Source organism: Ciona intestinalis, chromosome 3 (genome assembly GCF_000224145.3).
Source record: "Ciona intestinalis chromosome 3, KH, whole genome shotgun sequence".
NCBI lineage: Eukaryota > Metazoa > Chordata > Ascidiacea > Phlebobranchia > Cionidae > Ciona > Ciona intestinalis.
Window position 1 is genome coordinate 5,583,337 of NC_020168.2, and position 19,816 is coordinate 5,603,152.

At 34.3% G+C, this 19,816-nt stretch overlaps 4 protein-coding genes across 5 annotated transcripts in view; 2 read left to right on the forward strand and 2 right to left on the reverse strand.

The window, feature by feature from the left end:
• Window positions 1–894: 894 nt before the first annotated feature.
• On the forward strand, window positions 895–5,265 carry LOC100176394. Of its 2 annotated transcripts, none has more exons than XM_018811128.2 (5): window positions 895–981; window positions 2,805–2,833; window positions 3,161–3,226; window positions 3,439–3,492; window positions 4,062–5,265. In XM_018811128.2, exons 2-5 carry the CDS (start codon window positions 2,815–2,817, stop codon window positions 4,874–4,876), a joined length of 954 nt encoding a protein of 317 aa, XP_018666673.1. In that variant the 5' UTR covers window positions 895–981; window positions 2,805–2,814; the 3' UTR covers window positions 4,877–5,265. The 2 variants fall into 2 exon arrangements, with proteins under 2 accessions (XP_018666673.1, XP_026689558.1); XM_026833757.1 differs by lacking the exon at window positions 895–981 and adding an exon at window positions 2,547–2,735.
• Window positions 5,266–5,741: 476 nt separating this feature from the next.
• On the reverse strand, window positions 5,742–9,537 carry LOC100178709 (tubulin alpha chain, testis-specific-like). Its single transcript, XM_009859782.3, has 8 exons — window positions 9,379–9,537; window positions 7,978–8,200; window positions 7,786–7,890; window positions 7,500–7,696; window positions 7,149–7,380; window positions 6,633–6,898; window positions 6,338–6,531; window positions 5,742–6,088 (listed from the first exon to the last, which is right to left on the reverse strand). The coding sequence occupies exons 1-8, from the start codon at window positions 9,379–9,381 to the stop codon at window positions 5,956–5,958; spliced, it is 1,353 nt and encodes a 450-aa protein (XP_009858084.1). The 5' UTR covers window positions 9,382–9,537; the 3' UTR covers window positions 5,742–5,955.
• A 1,133-nt stretch (window positions 9,538–10,670) lies between these two features.
• On the forward strand, window positions 10,671–18,030 carry LOC100183428 (centromere/kinetochore protein zw10 homolog). The gene is made up of 18 exons (XM_002127626.5): window positions 10,671–10,824; window positions 10,915–11,049; window positions 11,211–11,390; window positions 11,591–11,744; window positions 12,060–12,188; window positions 12,530–12,672; window positions 12,960–13,053; window positions 13,275–13,396; window positions 13,614–13,689; window positions 13,750–13,862; window positions 14,199–14,359; window positions 14,776–14,859; window positions 15,236–15,307; window positions 15,584–15,753; window positions 16,095–16,231; window positions 16,641–16,808; window positions 17,157–17,335; window positions 17,720–18,030. The coding sequence occupies exons 1-18, from the start codon at window positions 10,720–10,722 to the stop codon at window positions 17,841–17,843; spliced, it is 2,346 nt and encodes a 781-aa protein (XP_002127662.1). The 5' UTR covers window positions 10,671–10,719; the 3' UTR covers window positions 17,844–18,030.
• Window positions 18,031–18,052: 22 nt separating this feature from the next.
• The window catches only part of LOC100181078 (C-type lectin domain family 4 member M-like), a 2,882-nt gene continuing 1,118 nt past the window's right edge, over window positions 18,053–19,816 (reverse strand). Inside the window, exons 2-7 of the mRNA XM_026833759.1 lie at window positions 19,756–19,810; window positions 19,514–19,585; window positions 19,204–19,248; window positions 19,075–19,140; window positions 18,679–18,826; window positions 18,053–18,456 (exon numbers count right to left, since the gene is read on the reverse strand). Coding sequence (XP_026689560.1) covers window positions 18,180–18,456; window positions 18,679–18,826; window positions 19,075–19,140; window positions 19,204–19,248; window positions 19,514–19,585; window positions 19,756–19,810 — 663 coding nt within the window. The 3' untranslated portion in view covers window positions 18,053–18,179. The remainder of the gene's footprint in view (window positions 18,457–18,678; window positions 18,827–19,074; window positions 19,141–19,203; window positions 19,249–19,513; window positions 19,586–19,755; window positions 19,811–19,816) is intronic.

Here is a 19,816-nt window from a genome sequence, read left to right on the forward strand (position 1 = left end):
CCTGCTGGTTGTTGCTGCTTGGTGGTCTAATTATGTGTAAGTTACGCAGCCGTATTTCACTCGTTTTTTTTAAATATTCCAAACCAATATTCCAAAAACTCTATTTTTTCATACAGCATATTCGATCAACCAATCAAAGTTTTTTGGAGTTTGTTACTTTCAAACATTACGCATTAGATCTTCACTTAATAACAATTAAAACCCAATTCGCTGCATTTCTAACGCGCAGTCCTGACTCAACTGCATCGAAACTAGTTGCCACCTTACACGCGAATAGCACAACCAATTATTAACGCGCGTTTTGTTCCCGAGGCAAGAAACGCGCTTCCGCAAGAAACGGGCGCCCCCTTCCGAATTGATCAGTTTTATATAAATTGTTTTTTTAATCGAAAAACAGGTCGTTCTTCTACAAATATTAAACATGCATCCGATATTAGATTAATAACAGTTTAAATAGATTAATATTACAAAACTAAAGTAGTGAAGAATCCACCAGTACGTTACAGATCAGGTTGGCGGAAACTATTGGAGGTTGGTATATAGTTAGGGGTTAGATATAGTGGAAAGAGGCTAGTGGTTATAGGGGTTAGAGGTGCTTATACGGGTTAGTGGTTGGTGGTTACGTTTAACGGCACTCTGCCAATGCGTGATAGTTTTCTCCAAACAATTTGGATAAAATTTCATGAAGGTAACTTTGTCACGTTTCGATATCTATGTTGGAGTCGTGAATAAATTCTCCATTCAGGGGCTTTACCTATGTTGTAGGACCAGGAACTTCAGCAGTATTTATATCAATCGTTTTAATCTCTTTGATTTATATGATAAATTAGCCGTTTTATAATAAAATTAAATGATGTATGAATATTGTATATAGTCACTTAACACTTAGACCTATTTCTTCGAATAGAATAAGGGAGACTGATTTCTGTTTTCGACCATAACAAGGAAGTATTGGTTGTAGAAGCATTCAGGTTATTCAAGGTAATTGATGCAATAAAATAGAAACGATTGCTCATGTTTAAAGTCAGCCAAGCTGCAAAGAAGAATAGAACCTGCGTAAACAGGTTGATCCTGGTATATAATATACAAAGCAGGAAATTAGTGACCATTTTCAATACTTTCTACTTTTACTCATATAATGTCACTAACATAAAATTCGGACATTTTACCATGGCTAGACCAGCTGTTCGCGAATTCTATTCATAAAATATATATATATATATATATTAATTCAAAAATATTCTTCATTATAAATACTAATATTCGCAGTATAAACATATTTGCACAAGCTGTTACCACACCAGCTCTGAATATGTTGCATAGCGCTACTAAATACCCAAGTTGGAACATCTCATGCAGACAAACAACACAATATTTTAATAATTAGCTACCATTATAACCTTCAAGGCTCATTGCTGCTACCATTGTGGGCGTATCGTATGTGTCCTTGAGCAAGACGCTTAATAGCAATTGCTCCAAGCCAGGGTTGTCTAAATTGTCAGCCATACATAAAAACATGAAAAATCCCAAAAATGAATCACCCACAAAGTTAGATTTGTGGTAACTTAACTTGTATGCTGGCACGAGGTGAATGAAACAAAACAGAAAACACCTGTGTTATATTATAACCATTGTAACACGAGGATAAAGCAAGTTACATTGAAACACTGAATAAATGTGTTAGCATGTCTATTCCTTGTTTTTTTAAATATTATATATATAACGTTTTATTTTTGAGGTATATTATATATATATTTGTTTTTATCACGGTAATATGTTTTTATGGCAAGTATTAATATTAAAGAAATGTTTAAATTAAATGTTTGTGACCTATGGAGATAATATGTAAGTTTTGTGTTTGCGGTTAGTTGTGAAATATATGTATAATATTCGGGTGATTCGAGTTAATATCAAACACAGCATATTTTGGGGGAAAATAAAGCTTCAACATTTAAATATTAAGTAATGATATATATAACATATAAAAAGCTGGTGTGGCAAATATTATATAAATATGTTTTTACACTGAATAATAATATTCATAGTTAGTAGTTTGTTAAAATGTTAAAATTGTATTTGATAAATATAATCAGCATTAGCATGGTCTAGTTGGTGCAATGTCGAATTTCTATGTAAAGTAGAAATTATTGAAATGATTTTTAACTGTTCCTACTCTAAATACCAGGAACTCTTTAGTGAGGTTGTTCAGTTAATCAGAGTCAGCAAAGCAGAGAAAAAATAGAACCTATGTATCCCCATTGCTTACACAGTGTTTTAATTGTTTAGTACCAGGTCTTGTGGACGAACGCACTGTTTGTTTTGCTCACATATATTTACATGTTAAACAATTCTCCTAGACCAAACAGTTCGGGAGCTAATGTCTGATGTCAAAGTTTCAGTGCAAGCCAATATAATTCAGTTTGTGTTATATCACAAAGTTTCTATTAGATGTTTAACGCTATGTGCTGCATGTTTTCTGTATTGTTAAATGTGTAACATTAGTTTATGGAATGATTGCTAAAACGAATATGTAATCTTGAGTTTAGCTTAGTATAAGGCTGAGGTAAATGTAGGATACGCATAACGTTGTTTGTACAATTAAACCTGATACTCCACAACCATTTAGTCGTAATTTGAAACGCAAAATCTTTGTTCACAAAAGTTTAAGGTAGTTTTGTATCAGGGTCATAACTGTAGTTCCTACCCAAAACAACAAGAATGTTGGATGATAACAGGTAGGTTGTGTGTTGTTGGGTTATTGTTTATATACTCGTTGATTATTAAATCTCACTTATTGTTTTTAGGGTAACTGGAATGAACAAAGAAAACGCAGGTTTGTTGTATGTAATGTGTAGCACCACTTGCTAAGTTTAACTATAAAAGAACTTAGATTACATTTATAAAATCAAAATTTTCAACTGCTATTAAATATTTATTTTATAATATATATATAAATTATTAATATTCAGTATCAAAATGTTTTTATAGAATTTCATACCACACCATCATTAGCCATGTTAATTTAACATCGGATTTAATGTTAACTGTTGGTAGTAGGCTTTCTTAACTAGTTATAGTAGACTACATTGTCTGTAAATGATGCAGGTCCTGTTTTTTAATATTGCAGATGTTATATTTTACTACATTTGTTTTAATGCAGATCACGTGACTAACACAGCTGAGCAACCAAGCGAACCACCAACCTCAGCATCTAATGACCCACAAGGTTTGTTGATAAAAGTATTCAGCAAAATTTATAATAAAACCATACATAAAAACTAAAATAATAATTCTCAGAAAACAATCACCCACACAATTATGTTCATGGTAACTCATAAGCTGGCCTAGAGGTGTATGAAACAGAACATCTGTGTTATAACGACTATCATTTCCAGCAACACAAGGATAAAGCAATTAACATTCCAACAAATTATCTAGGTGATGAAGTGACGACACGAAAACCTACAATTGAAGATATTTTTGCTCCTCCAGGTAGGGGTGTGTTTATTAGTCAAAGTTAATTAATTCAAGTCATTTATTGCATTGGTACAGCGCCCAAGCCAGCAAAAAAAATAACGGATGGGGTTTTAAGAAATTTAGTTTTTTCCTTTTGCACTTTTGACACACTCTAGTATTGTACTGTGGGGTAAGATGTGACACCTTAAGCACCTCCTGACGACTGACCACGTTTTAAACAATTAACATAAATTAGCGTGTAATTAGGTTCCTATAAATTCGTAACTAGCGTATAATTAGGTTTTATCTGAAGCTGCTAAACCAGCCAAAGTAAGACAACAAGGAGGGGTATAGAACTTTAAATTGTTAGTTGTCTGCATAAAAAATTGTTTGCCTCAACATTTTATAATTTAACTCAATCTTCGGCGTACAATATTGCAGATGAAGGTGAGTTATGCAACTCTAGTGCAATGTACATTGTTGTTTCACGACATTTATATATGTTAAGGTTGTAACATATTTGCCTATTCATTAAAGCTTTGCTCTCTTATTAATGTTAGGTGTATTTAAGTTGGAGTTTCACAATAATTGATAAATTAATTAAGATGTCGGTCAACTGCTGCAAAAGCGGAAATATCACGAAGCTTACGTCGTATCAAGTCGTCTAATGAAGTTCGACTCTTCTTTCATTGGATCTAAGGGTCTTGTCGATCATTGCCGATGTTGTATGTTGGTTGGAGAAGGGGAAGAAGCGATTCGAACCAGAGCTCAACTGAAAAAGTTATTAATTGAGAAATCGCAAACCACGCCGCATGAAATTAAAGAATTTGCTGATAGTATTCGGGGTGAAGGAAGAGACATGGAAGCGATTTTATTCTTTCAAATCGCTGCCGAGTTTTATGAAAATAAACTTAAAGCAGGTTTGGTCGGGATAGCGAATTGCTGTCTTGGGGTAAGAGAATCTATCGAGTCAATGTTATCACGTGACGAAGAATTAAAATCGATCGTTCGAACCCACGTGATTCCACTGATGCGTGGCATGCGAACAATGATTCAACGATCCAGTGACGTCGGCGAGGAAGATCGCTGTTTGCAGGAAGTTTGGTGTTTGCATCGGATCGAATACACAGAGTACTTGGTTAACGATTTGGATAGTCGTGAGAAAACACTAAAAGAAGCGATCGCCATGATGAAGAGGGTGTATAAGAAGAAAGCCGGAAAGTTTGAAGTGTATGGAGTCTGTTTAAACAATCTTGGTATTACGTATGAACTGACCTCCCGGCCGAGCGATGCCTGTCAGTGTTTCCGAGAAGCGATTGCAGCTTATGCGAAAGCTGAGGATATTAACGATGATGAAAGAGCCAAGGAGATTGCCAACAGCAAACGCGGACTAGCCGGCGCGAAAAATAAAACTAATTGACCTCGTCCAGGTGCGCATGACGTGGAAAATATAATATAAGTTCAGTTATGATCATTCTTTTCTAATTAATATCCATTTCCGCATTTTTAAAAATCAATGCATAAGTTTTTTTCGTAGCAATAAAAGCTGGTGCGGTGTAAAATTGCATAAATACGTGTTTATGTCAAATATTTATAATTAATATGTTTTGCAAATCCTATTTTTTATAAATGAAATCCGCGTGGTTTTGTAATCTAGAAAATAGTAGATTAGATTCCTAATCACATGTTGGTGGCATTGGTATAGAAAGTATCAAATATCGTCGCTAAAATTCGTCTCTGTATACTATATATTATGATCGCCCTGATGCTAAAAGCTATCGATCCAATTAAAGAACATTTTTTCTCATGTTTTGACATGCCTTCCAAAATCTTAACCCGTAACTCGCATATTTTTTTGTAATGTCACAATGCCCGCCAGTGACGTTTTTAGCAGTTTTAAAATTTCATTTTTTTATACATAATCGTAAATAAAATATAATTTTTACAAACTTGTAGTAATTATTCATCATTTAACTTCGTATAGATTTTTTTAAAAATCACAAAACTTGTAAGCTTAGGACTCGATTTTTACCAAGTAAAACCTAGTTTTTACATGAACGGCCTAAAGTTATTTCACCATCTTTCATCATGCCGAACAATAGCTAAACCCGCACGAATCAACGTTTAGTAATGATGCGAGCAAAATTTATGCAAGTTATCTCAGATGTGCACATTCATTAAAGCGGTGCTCTCTTGTTACTGTTTTATCGAGAAACCTCGCAGCATATTGGCCCGTAAATTAAAACCAAGTAAAAAGTAAGAAATTTCTTACTTGAAAGGCTGCCTTTTGTTATTCAGCATTGCATTTATTGTTAAAATCAAACCATCAGTTAAACAGACGATATTTAAAACACATTTAACACTTTGTGTAAATTGAAATAGACTTAAAACCGCAAAATATGTCAAGTTTGTTTAATGTTTAAGCGGGTTATATTTAAAACCGGTGTAACAGTTTAGGTGAATTGAAATTAGCATAAAATCGAAAGTCTTCTTGTTTGTTCAATATTCATCGTCTTCGTCATTCTCTTCATCGACGGAATCGATGCCGACTTCTTCATAATCTTTCTCCAGAGCAGCGAGATCCTCGCGAGCTTCGGAGAATTCTCCTTCTTCCATTCCCTCACCGACATACCTTTGTATAATAAAGACGGTATAAAAGCAGGTATAGCACTGTGCGGTAAGATAAAACACTTTAGCACAATATTCGAATTTCCCGATCGTGTTTTAAACCAAATAACAACGGTCTATGGGAGCCTTCTTTGAATGTTCTTTGTTGATTACCAAACGAGAAAATACAATAAAAACTATTATTAATACTAAAACCGACGACTCATATTAATACTAAAACCGACGACTCATATTAATACTAAAACCGACATACCAGTGAACGAATGCACGTTTGGCGTACATCAAGTCGAACTTGTGGTCCAGACGAGCCCAAGCCTCGGCAATCGCTGTTGTGTTGCTCAACATACAAACCGCACGTTGGACTTTCGCCAAGTCACCACCTGGTACAACGGTTGGTGGTTGGTAGTTGATACCAACTTTGAAACCAGTGGGACACCAATCGACGAACTGAAAAGGAGGCGAGGTTTTTAGACCAAACAAGTATAAGTGGGTGACTCGTTTTAAATTTTTTACATATGATTTCTGGTAATACTCTTATTGTACCTCACCTGAATTGTTCGTTTGGTTTTGATTGCAGCAATAGCAGCGTTGACGTCCTTCGGGACAACATCACCGCGGTACAAAAGACAACATGCCATGTACTTTCCATGGCGTGGGTCACATTTTACCATCTGATTGGCTGGTTCGAAACACGAGTTGGTGATCTCAGAGACGGATAATTGTTCGTGGTAAGCTTTCTCAGCGGAAATGACTGGAGCATACGTGACCAATGGAAAGTGAATACGTGGGTATGGCACCAAGTTGGTTTGGAACTCTGCAATTCGAGGACAATATAAATTATTAACTAAACAGGAAAGTACTATAGTTTGGAGGTATTGTATAATGCATGTTAAGAGGTATAATTAACTAATTATCCCGATGCGAGAGATTAGAAAGCTTGTTCAAACCTTACATTAAACATGAAAACATGATGCAATCGAGTAATTAAAGGTTAAATGCTAATTGCGTGTATTAGTGACTAGCTAATGATGTTATAAACCCATTACAAAATTTAAATAGGTTACCCGTTAAATCCACGTTTAATGCGCCATCGAAACGCAGCGAAGCCGTGATGGATGAAACGATCTGGCCAATCAACCGGTTAAGGTTTGTGTAGGTGGGTCTTTCGACATCCAAATTCCTTCTGCAAATATCGTAGGTAGCTTCGTTGTCAACCATAAACGCGCAGTCCGAATGCTCCAAGGTCGTGTGCGTTGTTAGGACCGAGTTGTACGGCTCAACGACGGCGGTGGAAATCTACAAGTTACAAAAATCTCATACTATATATTGGAGTTGGAACGTAGTTTTTTGTACACACAATCATACAAACGCAGAAATAAAAAAATCCTTAGAAAATGTTAACATATTTTTTTAACCTGCGGTGCTGGGTAGATTGCAAATTCCAGCTTTGATTTCTTTCCGTAATCGACGGAAAGTCTCTCCATTAACAACGACGTAAATCCGGATCCAGTGCCACCACCAAACGAATGAAAGATCAAAAATCCCTGCAAGCCACTGCATTGATCCGAAAGCTTTCGGATGCGATCAAGGACAGTATCAACATGTTCTTTGCCTGTGATGATAATTGAATGCTTTAGATTGGTATATTGTAAATTAAATACGCATTACTTAGGGCCTGTATTAAACCTCTGCTTTACTTACCGACAGTGTAGTGGCCACGGGCGTAGTTGTTTGCGGCATCTTCTTTGCCGGTGATCAACTGCTCTGGATGAAACAGTTGCCTGTACGTTCCCGTACGTATTTCGTCTACGCGAAAAATAGAGCATTTATTAATACCTCGAGTACATAATATTACACGCACACGTAGTTTTTAATTTTATTGGTATTTCTTACCAACAACAGTCGGTTCAAGATCGACAAAAACTGCTCTTGGAACATGTTTTCCGGCTCCTGTCTCACTGAAAAAGGTGTTGAACGAATCGTCACCCCCTCCAATTGTCTTGTCACTCGGCATCTGACCATCGGGTTGGATGCCGTGCTCTAAGCAATACAACTCCCAACATGCATTGCCCATCTGGACACCAGCTTGACCGACGTGGATTGAAATGCATTCTCTCTAAAAAACAGACCAAATAAATTAGAACTTAAAATATAATAGGGTGGGGGGAGACGGGACGCATTCAGCACATTATATCCAACACCAGTCTATGAGATTCGTGAAGATACAGTTTATAATCGTTGAATGTTCTTTGTTTACTACCAAGTGGGACGAGAAAATGGAATGAAAAGGTGTCCCATCTTCCCCCACACCACTATATTGTATTTGTTTGTATATAACGTCCGATGCTTTGTTACGCCATATATACCGTGGTTTGCTTGACACACTCAATGTATTAAGTGGGCCAAGTGCAAGTACTTAAGTATATTAAATGTCAAAGCTTGTTTACGGGTGTACATCCATTTCATATATATGCGCGCAACCGTACATGGCTTTATAGAACGCGATTAAGTATGACGTCATAATACAGAATTAAACAGCGGTTATGAAGCCGCTCAACTTTAGTTTTAACTTTAAGCATCACTTACTGTTGTCGTTTAACGACAAACAAAAGTAAATGTCTGTTACGCACACGACGGCACACCCATATATCGTAAGTTCATGTATTTCCAGTTTAATAGAGTTTTGGTTCATGCTTGGGCTGTAGCGGAACTGCGTTCTATGGCTCATTGCGTTTCAAAGTCTGGTTTGCTTCCCGATAACATGCGACGTAGGAAACTGTTTCTATATATTTGCGGTAATACATGCGCGCGCTAAGCGGAGTTTACAATAAAAAATATGCGATAAACGAGGATAACTTTGTGTTTAACACGTGACATTCTAAAACCGTGTAAAGTTACCTCTATTATATACTTTATTCGGTAATTACCAATATTCGCGTACGATTAAATCGTAAATTAAATCAGCACTTGGAATTGGATATAATATTTCAAGATTACTAAACGCTAAGCGCTTTCAGTTCATATAATTTCGGTTCCCATAGGAGACAGAATCGCTTATTTTACTGTGCTGGTGGAAAAGTTATGTATCCGCCATTAAACAAAAGAGACATGGTCGCGTCTACACAAACAACAGCGGTTTATCAGTCTTAAGCAAACAAACTGCTCAATATAAACTTTATGAATGAAACCAACCGATACATGCTTTATAATATTTCATTGCACAAAACGCTCAGAATTATGATAAATTTATTATAACAGTTTATAGTCTACTGTTGTATAAAAGCAAATACTTACCATCTTGAAATTAAAATCTTCGGGAACTTAAACAATATACTTGAAATAAGCAAAACTTAGAGTTCAAACAACAGCTCTCTATAGGCGGCGTACAAACTCAAAGTGAGGTCGAGCTTCGTTTCTGCTCCATTTGGCCAGGATTGCGCCATAATACTCACTCATGATTGGTCGAAATTAAAGCAGAGCGATCGCGCTTTCCCCCAGGCGCAATGCATGTGAGTAACTGGAGATTCGAATGTTTCCGCGCGCCTAAATTAACAGGATACACTAGCCCGTTTATGCTCTGATGGCAACCAGTTCGATCCGCATTGCTGCATTGGTGAAATGACATGCTGAAAGAGGGTCGTGAAAACTTAGTGTGGGACCGTTTGTATCTCGCAATTCTATGATTCCTACAGCAAATAAAACGTATAAACACTTAGTTTGAATAAGACGTATGATTAACATTATCATTATTTAACATAGCATAACTTATTGGCTAATTACAACACTAGTATTCTATAATACGCAATGGGTGCATAGCGGTTTCAAAATTGTTGTTTATAAAATTTTTGGTGGGTAAAACCATCAGTATTCTGTATTACGCAATAGACATGCTGGTTTTAAATTTGTTCTTCAAAAAGGCTCTGCCATTCATAATATCTGAAATGTTCAGGCGTGACCTCATTCAGAATAAGGAGCATAGCGTCATACACAAATTGGCAATACGAAGGTTGTTACTCGGTAACTAATCTAATTAAGCTGTGGGTTGACTGGCTGAAAATGGACGCGAGCTCAGAGAGAATGCGCTTGTGACTAAAACAACACGATTTCACGTTATAACCATTGATCGCGAATGGAATTTCTTGCCGCGTTGAAGATTTCTGTCGCGGCTGTTGATAAAAATGCGTAGGATTTTCGAGCATCGTTTGTAAATTTTTCTGGAAAGAACGATTGTTGAGTACACAAGACTAAATTTGTGAAGTAGCTGTTACCTAAGTTTGATTTGTTCGAAAGAAAATTTCTCCAGATGGTTAGTTGTCTGGACCTAAAATCAAGTATGTTCATCTCGCTTTTTGTCAAGTCCTGAATCATATTCCTTCTGCTTCCCGGGTGGTTACGATAAATGGAATAAACATGATTGTATCATCAGAATTTTCAATTTACTTTACACACTTTTGTTTAAACATACATATAATAACACAAAAGCAGAGATTATACCCTAGCTAAAAAATATATTAAGCACGCCATCGTGCGGGTAAAAATACTTTTTATGTAAATTGCGCGAATTTCCAATAAAGTACTGATTTATAATTTAGTTCACACGTAACAGCATAACGGTCTTCCAGTATTTATCCAGCGATGAGTTCCCTAGTAACTGAAGCTCTGGCCAGCGCAGGAAAGTTGGCAAAAGACGATTGGAATGTGAAAATATCTAAACTAGCGGCCCGTGCATTTGATACGAAGGTATTCAGTTTTGCATTTTAAAACAGCTTGACTGTACTAAGTTTGGGGTTTAATAATTGTAGACAGTGAACTAATACTAATTAATTTTAGAGGGAGTTGAGTGAATGTATTGAGGAGGAATTTTGCAATTTTTCATCTTTACGAGAATCGTGTGAAGATACGAATGCAAAGTTGACAGAAATTCGTGATGAAGCACACAGATTGGAAAAATCACTTGAAACTATGGTTTGTGTTATATAATTGTGCTTTAGAAACAAAATATAAAAAAAATAAGAAATAATCAAGACCATAATAAAACAGAACAACTGTATTATAACAGCTGTTGTTGACCTGAATGACCTCCCACACAAGGATAAATAAGTTTACATTCATTCATTCACTAACAGGTACAAGATCAGATTCCAGATACAACAAAAAAGTTTGACCAACTTGCAAAAGAACATTCTAAGACTGTGGAGTTAGTGCAAGTGCTTGAAAAGTTGAACTTTGCGTACTTTTACTTTAGAAATCATGAATTGGATGTAAAACACAAGAACCTTCTTCAAGCCAGCATTAAATTGGAAAAGGTGATTTTTATTTTTTATATTTTTGTAATAAAATCTGTAATTCGCAGCTAAAAGGCCTACTTTTTAAACAAACACACACTTGTTGTGGTTTTCTATATATATATATCAACAGTTTCGGTCCCTTCGTCAGTTGAAGAAATACTGGTGTATTTTAAAGCAAACATGTCTAGCTTTCTTAATTCATTATTGTTCCACATCAGGTAAAACAGTGTATTGAATCAGCAAATGGTATGAAGATGGTTGAAAGTCAAATATACAAAGCACTAAAGGTGGAATATCATCTTTGTAAAGAACAAATTCTTTACACACTTGATGAAGCTTGGAGAGATTCTGTTTTATGGGAGCTGCCAGGAGGTTGAAATGTTGTTTTTTATAATTGGAAAGCACTGGTATAATGGATTTTCGGAGTTACATTTGTTTATTCGTAGGCTGTTGTTTTAACCAACTATAGTATTGGCTATATCATAGGTGCCAAACCTGGAGTGGCAGGGTAGGCAGTTCTAGCCTAGGATATTCTGTTTGTAGAAATTACAATTATATGCTAGTATAGGTGCCCTTGTATTTGCTTTTTATTTTTACTTTATCAAAGCATTTGATAAGTTGAAAATGTTTTCAGATGTATTTCGTTGCACTATTCAATGATATAAAGAACAATTAATTTTGTTTCAGATAATGGTGACATGACAAGAAGTCCGAAGTTAACAATCTCTTTCAGTCAAAACCAATCATTAAGTTCTCAAGATGTAATTTATGCACTTTATGTTTGTGGAACTCTCACATACAAAGTGGAAAAGCTGGGTAAGTAATAGGAATGTTTCGAAGTTGTATAAGCTCGGGCTCGCCAAGTGTCCGGGCCCCCCACCCTTCAAATATTATTTTTCCAAAAAGGTAATTTATTTTTGTAAAATTAGGACACCTCCTCTTAAAAAATAGTAAAGAAATCATATTATTGTAGTTTAAAACCAATCTTACCTGTTTCTATTATGAGCATTATTATTTATGTCAGTCAAGGTATGATTTTATCGAACACGTTACATTTTATACGCGTTTATTTTCTAAGCACAACTTGCAGACCCCCCCTTTTTTAATTCCTGGATACGCCCCTGCTCCTAACAGCTGTTGTTAATTTTTTTTTTCAGCAAAGCATTGCATTGAGCATATGATAAAACCTTGTATATTAAATCCTGGTTGTGATGTAAATGTGAAACAGAACTCTGGCACTGCTAGTGTGATGTTGAATAACTGTGATGGGGCTGAGGATGAAAACAGGGAAGAAAAAGAAGTTTGTATAATTTTCCTCTAAACATATGTACTGTGCACTGTGCTAAACATCAAATAAACTTGGTTGTAGCATCTTCTACAAATCTAGTTATGCTAATTGCTTTTGAAATTAAGTAAGTGTTGAAATAAATACTTACTGTTAAAAATAAACTAAAAGAATGGGCCCAACATTTGTTTTAAATGTAAAATAACTTTAGATATTACTTTATAATTTTCTATATCCACACTGTTACTAACAATTACTTAAATATTAACTGCACTGAACCATGTCGTAACTTTTTAATCCAGGTATGTAACCATGATGAAATATTTACCAACGTTCTCAAGTTCCTGCAATTCTTGTACGACAATTTGTTAAAGCTAAAACTTGAGCCTGAAAAGGGTAAGATCTGTGTAGCTCTTGTTTGATTAGAAATTACACCAAAGACAGGATGCTAATATTTGAAAAATAATGAAAAACAAAAAGCCGTTGAGTTTTAATCAAGTTGTACATAAAGTATTTATAATTGACTTTAAAAACCTGTAGTTTTGTTGAATTTGCACATAAAGCATTTTTAAAAATATATTTGGCAATTTTTAAACTTTTCTCTCTTATTTTTTTAGATGCAGTTGTCATGGAAATATTTTCTTCCTTCATTTTTGAGGAAACAATAAAGTTGATCGTTGATCAATGTTTGCCAAAGACAGTTCCACAAACAAAGGAGGGATTGGATAATTATCATCAGGTAGTTTTAATGTCTATTTCATTAAAATATAGAAAGTTTCAGATATTGTAGAAACACTAAAAAATATTCATGTATCAGTGTTTAGATTGATTTAAAATCTTTATTTTTAGGTGACATTTTTATAAATATATATATAATATATTTATAATATTTTTTTTCAGGACATTTTTAAAAATCCTAATTTTCAAGTGACATTTTTTGTATTAATAATTTATAGGTTACAGAATGTGTGAACAAATTTGATGCTTCTTTGAGGAAAATTAAATTTCTTCCGCCTTCTGTTGAAAAATCCGGTAATTGATTCATGCAGTTTGGGGAAAAACAATGTTTCAAATATTCAAATCTATTTTTAGATCTTATTTCATATGTTGCTGATATTCACATACACTTCGCATCTCGACGAAGTATTGATATATTAGCTGAAGCAAGAAGACTGATGAAGTTGGACTTGCATGATACTGAGGAGGTATATACATATATATCAACATGCCATTCAATGTTTCGGCCTATTATATTGGTTAAAAAAAAACAATTTTGTATTGTTTTTATTTAATTTTTTATAATTCTGAATTGCGACTGTAAGGACTGTTACACATTTCTAATACAAAGCATTAGACTAAAATTAACAACCTTTGAAATGTAATAAAAATTTAATAATTTTTATTTTAAGAAATATATATTCATTTATCATATTGTAATTTCCCATCTTTACCGAAACAATTTGGTAATACCTATTTGGGTAAGTAAGCAGTTTTCAAAAATATTTAAATTGTTTTATTCACTTATAATATCATGTTCATAGATAAATGACAACGAAAGAAAAGCTGAGCTAACAGGTGATGCTTATAATAAAGTTCGCGAAGCTGTTAATATAAAGAAAGAACCGGAATTTATTGAACGAGGAAAGGAATTGTTTTGGAAACCAGAACACCCACTGTCTGATAACACCTTATGTCTTCCAAGGTTAATACACAGCATGGCTTAATGCAGTACAATTGTATATGTTTGTGTTTTTTTTTCATTTAAATTTACATTTCACTTAAAACTGGTATATACTTTACTACAATACATTTGTTGTATTTGCTTTCCTGGACTGCAGCTGGTATATGCTTTATTGCTTTACTGCATTTTAGTTAAAATATCCTATTTTTGCTGCTGTTGCTAAGAAACATAAAGCACCCTTTACTAGAAAATAGTATTAGAAACAGCTCTTCCAATAAAATAAACTGGTGATCCTGATAATTTCTCGCCAGATGGCTGATAAAATGTTGATGCAATAAAATAACTTTTTACCGGAAGCCAATGGTGTAAAATGATGGGATAAATATGTATTGTAATATCTTCTGCACTTTTTTTAAAGTATGTCTAATTTATTTCAGATGTAGAGTAAGCAAATCTGCCAAGTCGATATTGAAACTTGCATACACTACTCTGTGTGAAGCTACTAAATCATCGGACCAAACGTAGGTTGTGTGATGTAGTTTTTACCTTCTTTTTTGTCCAGTCCTCACGTTTTAACTGAAATTTAAGTCCAACGCACTCTTAATGTTAGACTTAATAGTAAATCAATATTTCACTCGTTATCTGGTGTATCTTCAAAAATCAAGTTTTACCTGTTTTATATTTTTGTTCTCCCTTTTTTTTTCTTATCTGGCTGAATTTTAGAAACCATTCTATAAACTAGAATGATTAGTCATAAATAGAAGTATTTTATATTTTACTTAAAACACAAAAAAAAACACATTTATTTACTGTTTTAAACAGTAAGTAGAATCAAGTAATTGACGTGTAAAGTATAAGTTTTTCTGCAAAATGTTCATTTGTTTCTTATGTTCACAGGGCCTTGAAACTTGTATTCACCACTGAACAGATATTTGAATTATACATGGCAGTTGTGCCTATTTATCACAAGTAAGTGAATACTTTTTTCCTTTATTTTTAATATGTACAAAGTGATACAAACAAAAACACAACCCAACAAAACAAATTTCAGAAAGCTGTTTTTGAAAATGAAAAAGCAATGGAAAAGTTATAAGTTCACGACAAAAAGCCAAAGCTATTCTTGTATTTGTTCCAATATTGCCAAATCCATTTTATTTTTTAAATTGCTTTTATTTAAACTTTTTTATTGAATTTGTTTTTTTTTAATTTTGCTTATTTGCATTTGTGTTTTATATAAAAACAAAGAGAGAAGTTGTCTAGTGTTCCTCACATCACTGCTGTGTTTCATAATGATTGTTGGTTCCTATCACATCATCTGCTTACTATGGGTCATCAGTTCACCAACAAACTTAAGTCAAAATTAGACGGGAAGAATCTTCTATTTGTACAACTTGTGCCAAGACTAAGAAGCATAGGTGAGATATGCTGTATAGTTTTATTCTTAACCGCTGGGCTGATGGATTGTATGTGTAATGTGTTTTAGATTGGAATTGTGTAGGCAGGCTGTAGTGTAAAAATGGAATCACTCTATCTTATATTTTTTATTGCAAATTATGTTTAAAAAGAATTATTTTGTTTAAAACATACCCAAAGCTGACTGTATTTAAAACTTGTTGAGCAAGTGTGATGCTATTTATAATTATTCAAATTTTTATTTCTCTCACAAGCTTTATTTTTTTCCACCTCAACCAATTTAGACTCATAATTTCTTTAAAACTACTTTATAATGTAACTCACCAATGTAATTTTGCATCAGGTGACGAGTTACACTTGGCTCAATTAAGAAGGCAACGAGATCAGATCATGGAAAGTTTGGCTCCGTTACGTAATTTCAACTCTGGTATGGATGCTAAACTCAGTAAATATTCAGCTGCTGAACGAACTGTTAAACAGGTACTACAATATTCTGTTTACGCAAATTCCATTTTTTACAATATTGTGTGTCATAACAAATATATGAATATTATTTTTTTTTAAATTAAGTTATTCATTATTTTAATATAGTGAGCTTAAATTAAAATTTTGCCACATGGCTGTCAAATTCTTAGAATTTAGTACACTCTGAATAAAAACAATTTTGCTCGAAAAAAGATCCTGAAAAAAAAACAAAACAAAATAAATAGGTTGTTTTACTTCATATTTGTGTTTCTTTTTTTACTATTCTAGTCGTTTTAGAAATGTTTTCTGCTAAAAAAAATGTTGTGCACACTTTTTAATACCCCTATTATAATTTCTACTTATAATATATATATACTATAATATCATCTTTTCAATACCCCTACTAAATTCTGTACATACACAGACACTACACCAGTTGCAGCACCTACGTAAGGTATGGAAAGGTGTTTTCCCATCAAACATACTTCAAAGGAGCTTAGCTTTGCTTACAGACACTGCCATATCTGAAATAGTTTCAAGCATTTGCTCTATGGAGGATATTTCGTCTGATGATTCAATTCAACTTAAAATGGTAAGAAATGTTTGGTTTATTGGAATTGGTCCAGGAGTACATGTTGTCGCCTGTGCTGTAGAGTGTATCTCATTTTAAAGTCATTGTCTGTATCTGTAATCTGTATTTATATAATGCTTAATTGTTTTTAAAAATTATATGTAGAGTTCAAATTATTTAAAACAACGAAGAGAAAGATTTTCGCAAATGAAGCGGCAATTAATATACTTTGTTTCTTTTTATCTGTTACTTTATTTTATTTTCCTTTATTTAAAAATGAATGCTAAATTAAGTTTGCTTGCTATTATGACCATTATACATTCCACTGTTCTAATTTCACCCTTAAAAATAACCCACGTTTATGGGTAGATATGTCACTTGATGCAAGACCAGGTCCCGCTCGTATTTAAACAACAAGACGAAGACGACGAGCAACCCGCTGAGGCGGAAGACTCTGCCACACCGTGGCAACGTGAAGTTAAGAAATGGCAACGACTGAACGAGATAATATTTGTTCTTGATTCGAGCATGACCAAAATAGTTGACCGGTATATACATAGATTTAGTATTGTTTTTCGACAGACTTATACTTACAAATGTATAACTGAGAACAGTGTTTCAAAACACCTATATTAAGCAATAGGCCTAATGTTTGGGGTACCAAGCACCCTAGTTTTAAATGTAAAAACCACTTTTACCCTGCTGTTATGTGTCAAAGTATATTACATTTGTCAAATTAATCAACAAGGTGCTCTGTGTGAAAAAAATGACTATAGCTGTAAGTATATTTTAACTCATCCCAAATTTTGTTAGAAAATTAAAAAAACAAAAGATCAATGTATTGGTCATTCTTAACTTTCCAAACTAATAACTGGTAATCTTATAACATTAATGGCATTGTATTGACACTGACAACATTTATTTTTTATTAGGTGGGCTGAGGGTAAAGGACCTCTTTCCATGGCTTTTACTGTAGCTGAGATGAAGAGCCTCATACGAGCTTTGTTTCAAAACACTGAACGACGAGCGAACGCAATTTCAAAGATTCGTCTTTAGCAATCTTGTTCGTCGATGGCAATTTCTTTGTTTATTTTCTCAGATTAACTTATCATAGTACAGCAGGTGCGGGTGTGGAAAAGTGTTCCATAATTTTTGACTTGCTTTTTTTTAAGGAATGTTATTGTATATGTATTGCCGCTTAACCTTTTGTTTATATAAATAAAGAAAGAATAATGATATTGCTACTTTTGGAACATTCTTAATCGTCATTTTGTTTAAATTTTATTAAAATCACAAACTTAAAATTTATTCCGTTAAAATAATTTTCGGTCGTTTTAATTATTTGCTATGAAGTCAGTTTCCGATTGCAAAGGCCGCTTTTTATTTGGTTTACTATTTTTGATACTGAATCGGCCGCTCGCACAACACGAAACCAGGAGTTCCACAAGGGCTGTCATTCCATTGATACTGTGGCCTTGGTGCAATGAAAGCGCAGTCTTCCCCATGACCTGTGTAATCATAATTGAGATTGTTAGGTTCCCCACTTCTCCAGTTAGATTGGTCAGGTTGCAGTTCTTCACCATCGTCCCACACCCAACGTCCTTCTTGTACCCGGTCGGTCAAACCAAAGTAAATAACTTGAACACGGTGGAAGTAACTCCGAAGTAAACTGTGGACATGTTTTAGAGGATGAATGAATATATCTTTTTATCCTAGCAATGCGGTACACTGACAGTAATTTTAATATGGGTGTTCCAAGTGTCTTTTCCAAGGACATATACGCCAACAACAGTGACAGCGTCGAGCCTCGAACCCGTGTAAAATGTAAGTTTAGGAGGCAATTGTTCACCAATATACATGTAAAGTTATTTGAAAAGAGTTAAATACTTACGAACGCGTATTCTGTTGTCGCATTCCAACTGTTGCTATTTTCGAATGGAATTGATTGATACAAATGTTTCTCGCATCGTCGTAATTAAACGCCAAATATTCTTTCGGGATTAAATATTCGTATCCGTTGTTCGGATCAAACCAACCATCTGAGGACAAAGAAGAGTACTTGAGGTTTTCATTTTGTTTTCTCACTCCATTTGCAAACCGAAGCAAACTAAGAATATTTACAGAATTATATAACCGTAGCCTAACGATTCTAAACAGCGCTGTTAATTGTTCAAAATATGATTTTGGGGTGGAATTTAGCCTATAGGTGCTAACGTTATCTTATCGTATCCCACAGCACTATATATTCACACACGTTATAGTAACATTCCAAGCAGTTTATTCTTACTTCGTAAGTGCAAACGTAGCGAACCAGGTTCTGACACCAGATACCGTTCAATTCTTGGCAATCTTCCTATAGGAAAATTCAATTGAAACTTTAGAATCGATATTTATAAACAAAAAATACAAATCTTACTTTCAATTTCAGCCATGTTGTTGTTTTCACCAACGATTATACCATCTAAAATGTATAGTAAGTGTTTAGTGTTATATAGTAGGGTGGGGAAGACAGGACACATTTAGCACATAATCTCTAAACATCCTGATCGTGTTTTAAACAATTATAACAACGGTCCATGGGAGGAGTGAGGATACGGTTTTATAATTCTTTAAATGATCCTTTTCACTACCAAATGGGACGAAACATAGAATGAAAAGGTGTTCCATCTTTCCCCAGCCTACTATATAAGTTAGAGCCGAATTAGGGTAACAGGCAGTAAAATTACTTTGTTGGTGCACCGATGTTGCAAAACGATCATCGAAGGCAGTAATCTTCATTTCCAGTGAATTTATTTCGCCTGTATTTGTCATAGAAACATATCTTTTGCAATATATAGTACTGTGGGGTACGCTGGGACATTGTTAGCATCTAAATATAATTCTGTGAATATTTTTTGTTTACTACCGAACAGGATGAAAAAAATAAAATAAAAACGTGTCCCATCTTACCCCAACCTACCATACTTACTAATAACGTCCAGCAGCCGCCTGCTTGAATGCTCATCTGTCGTCGGGACACTCAANTACAC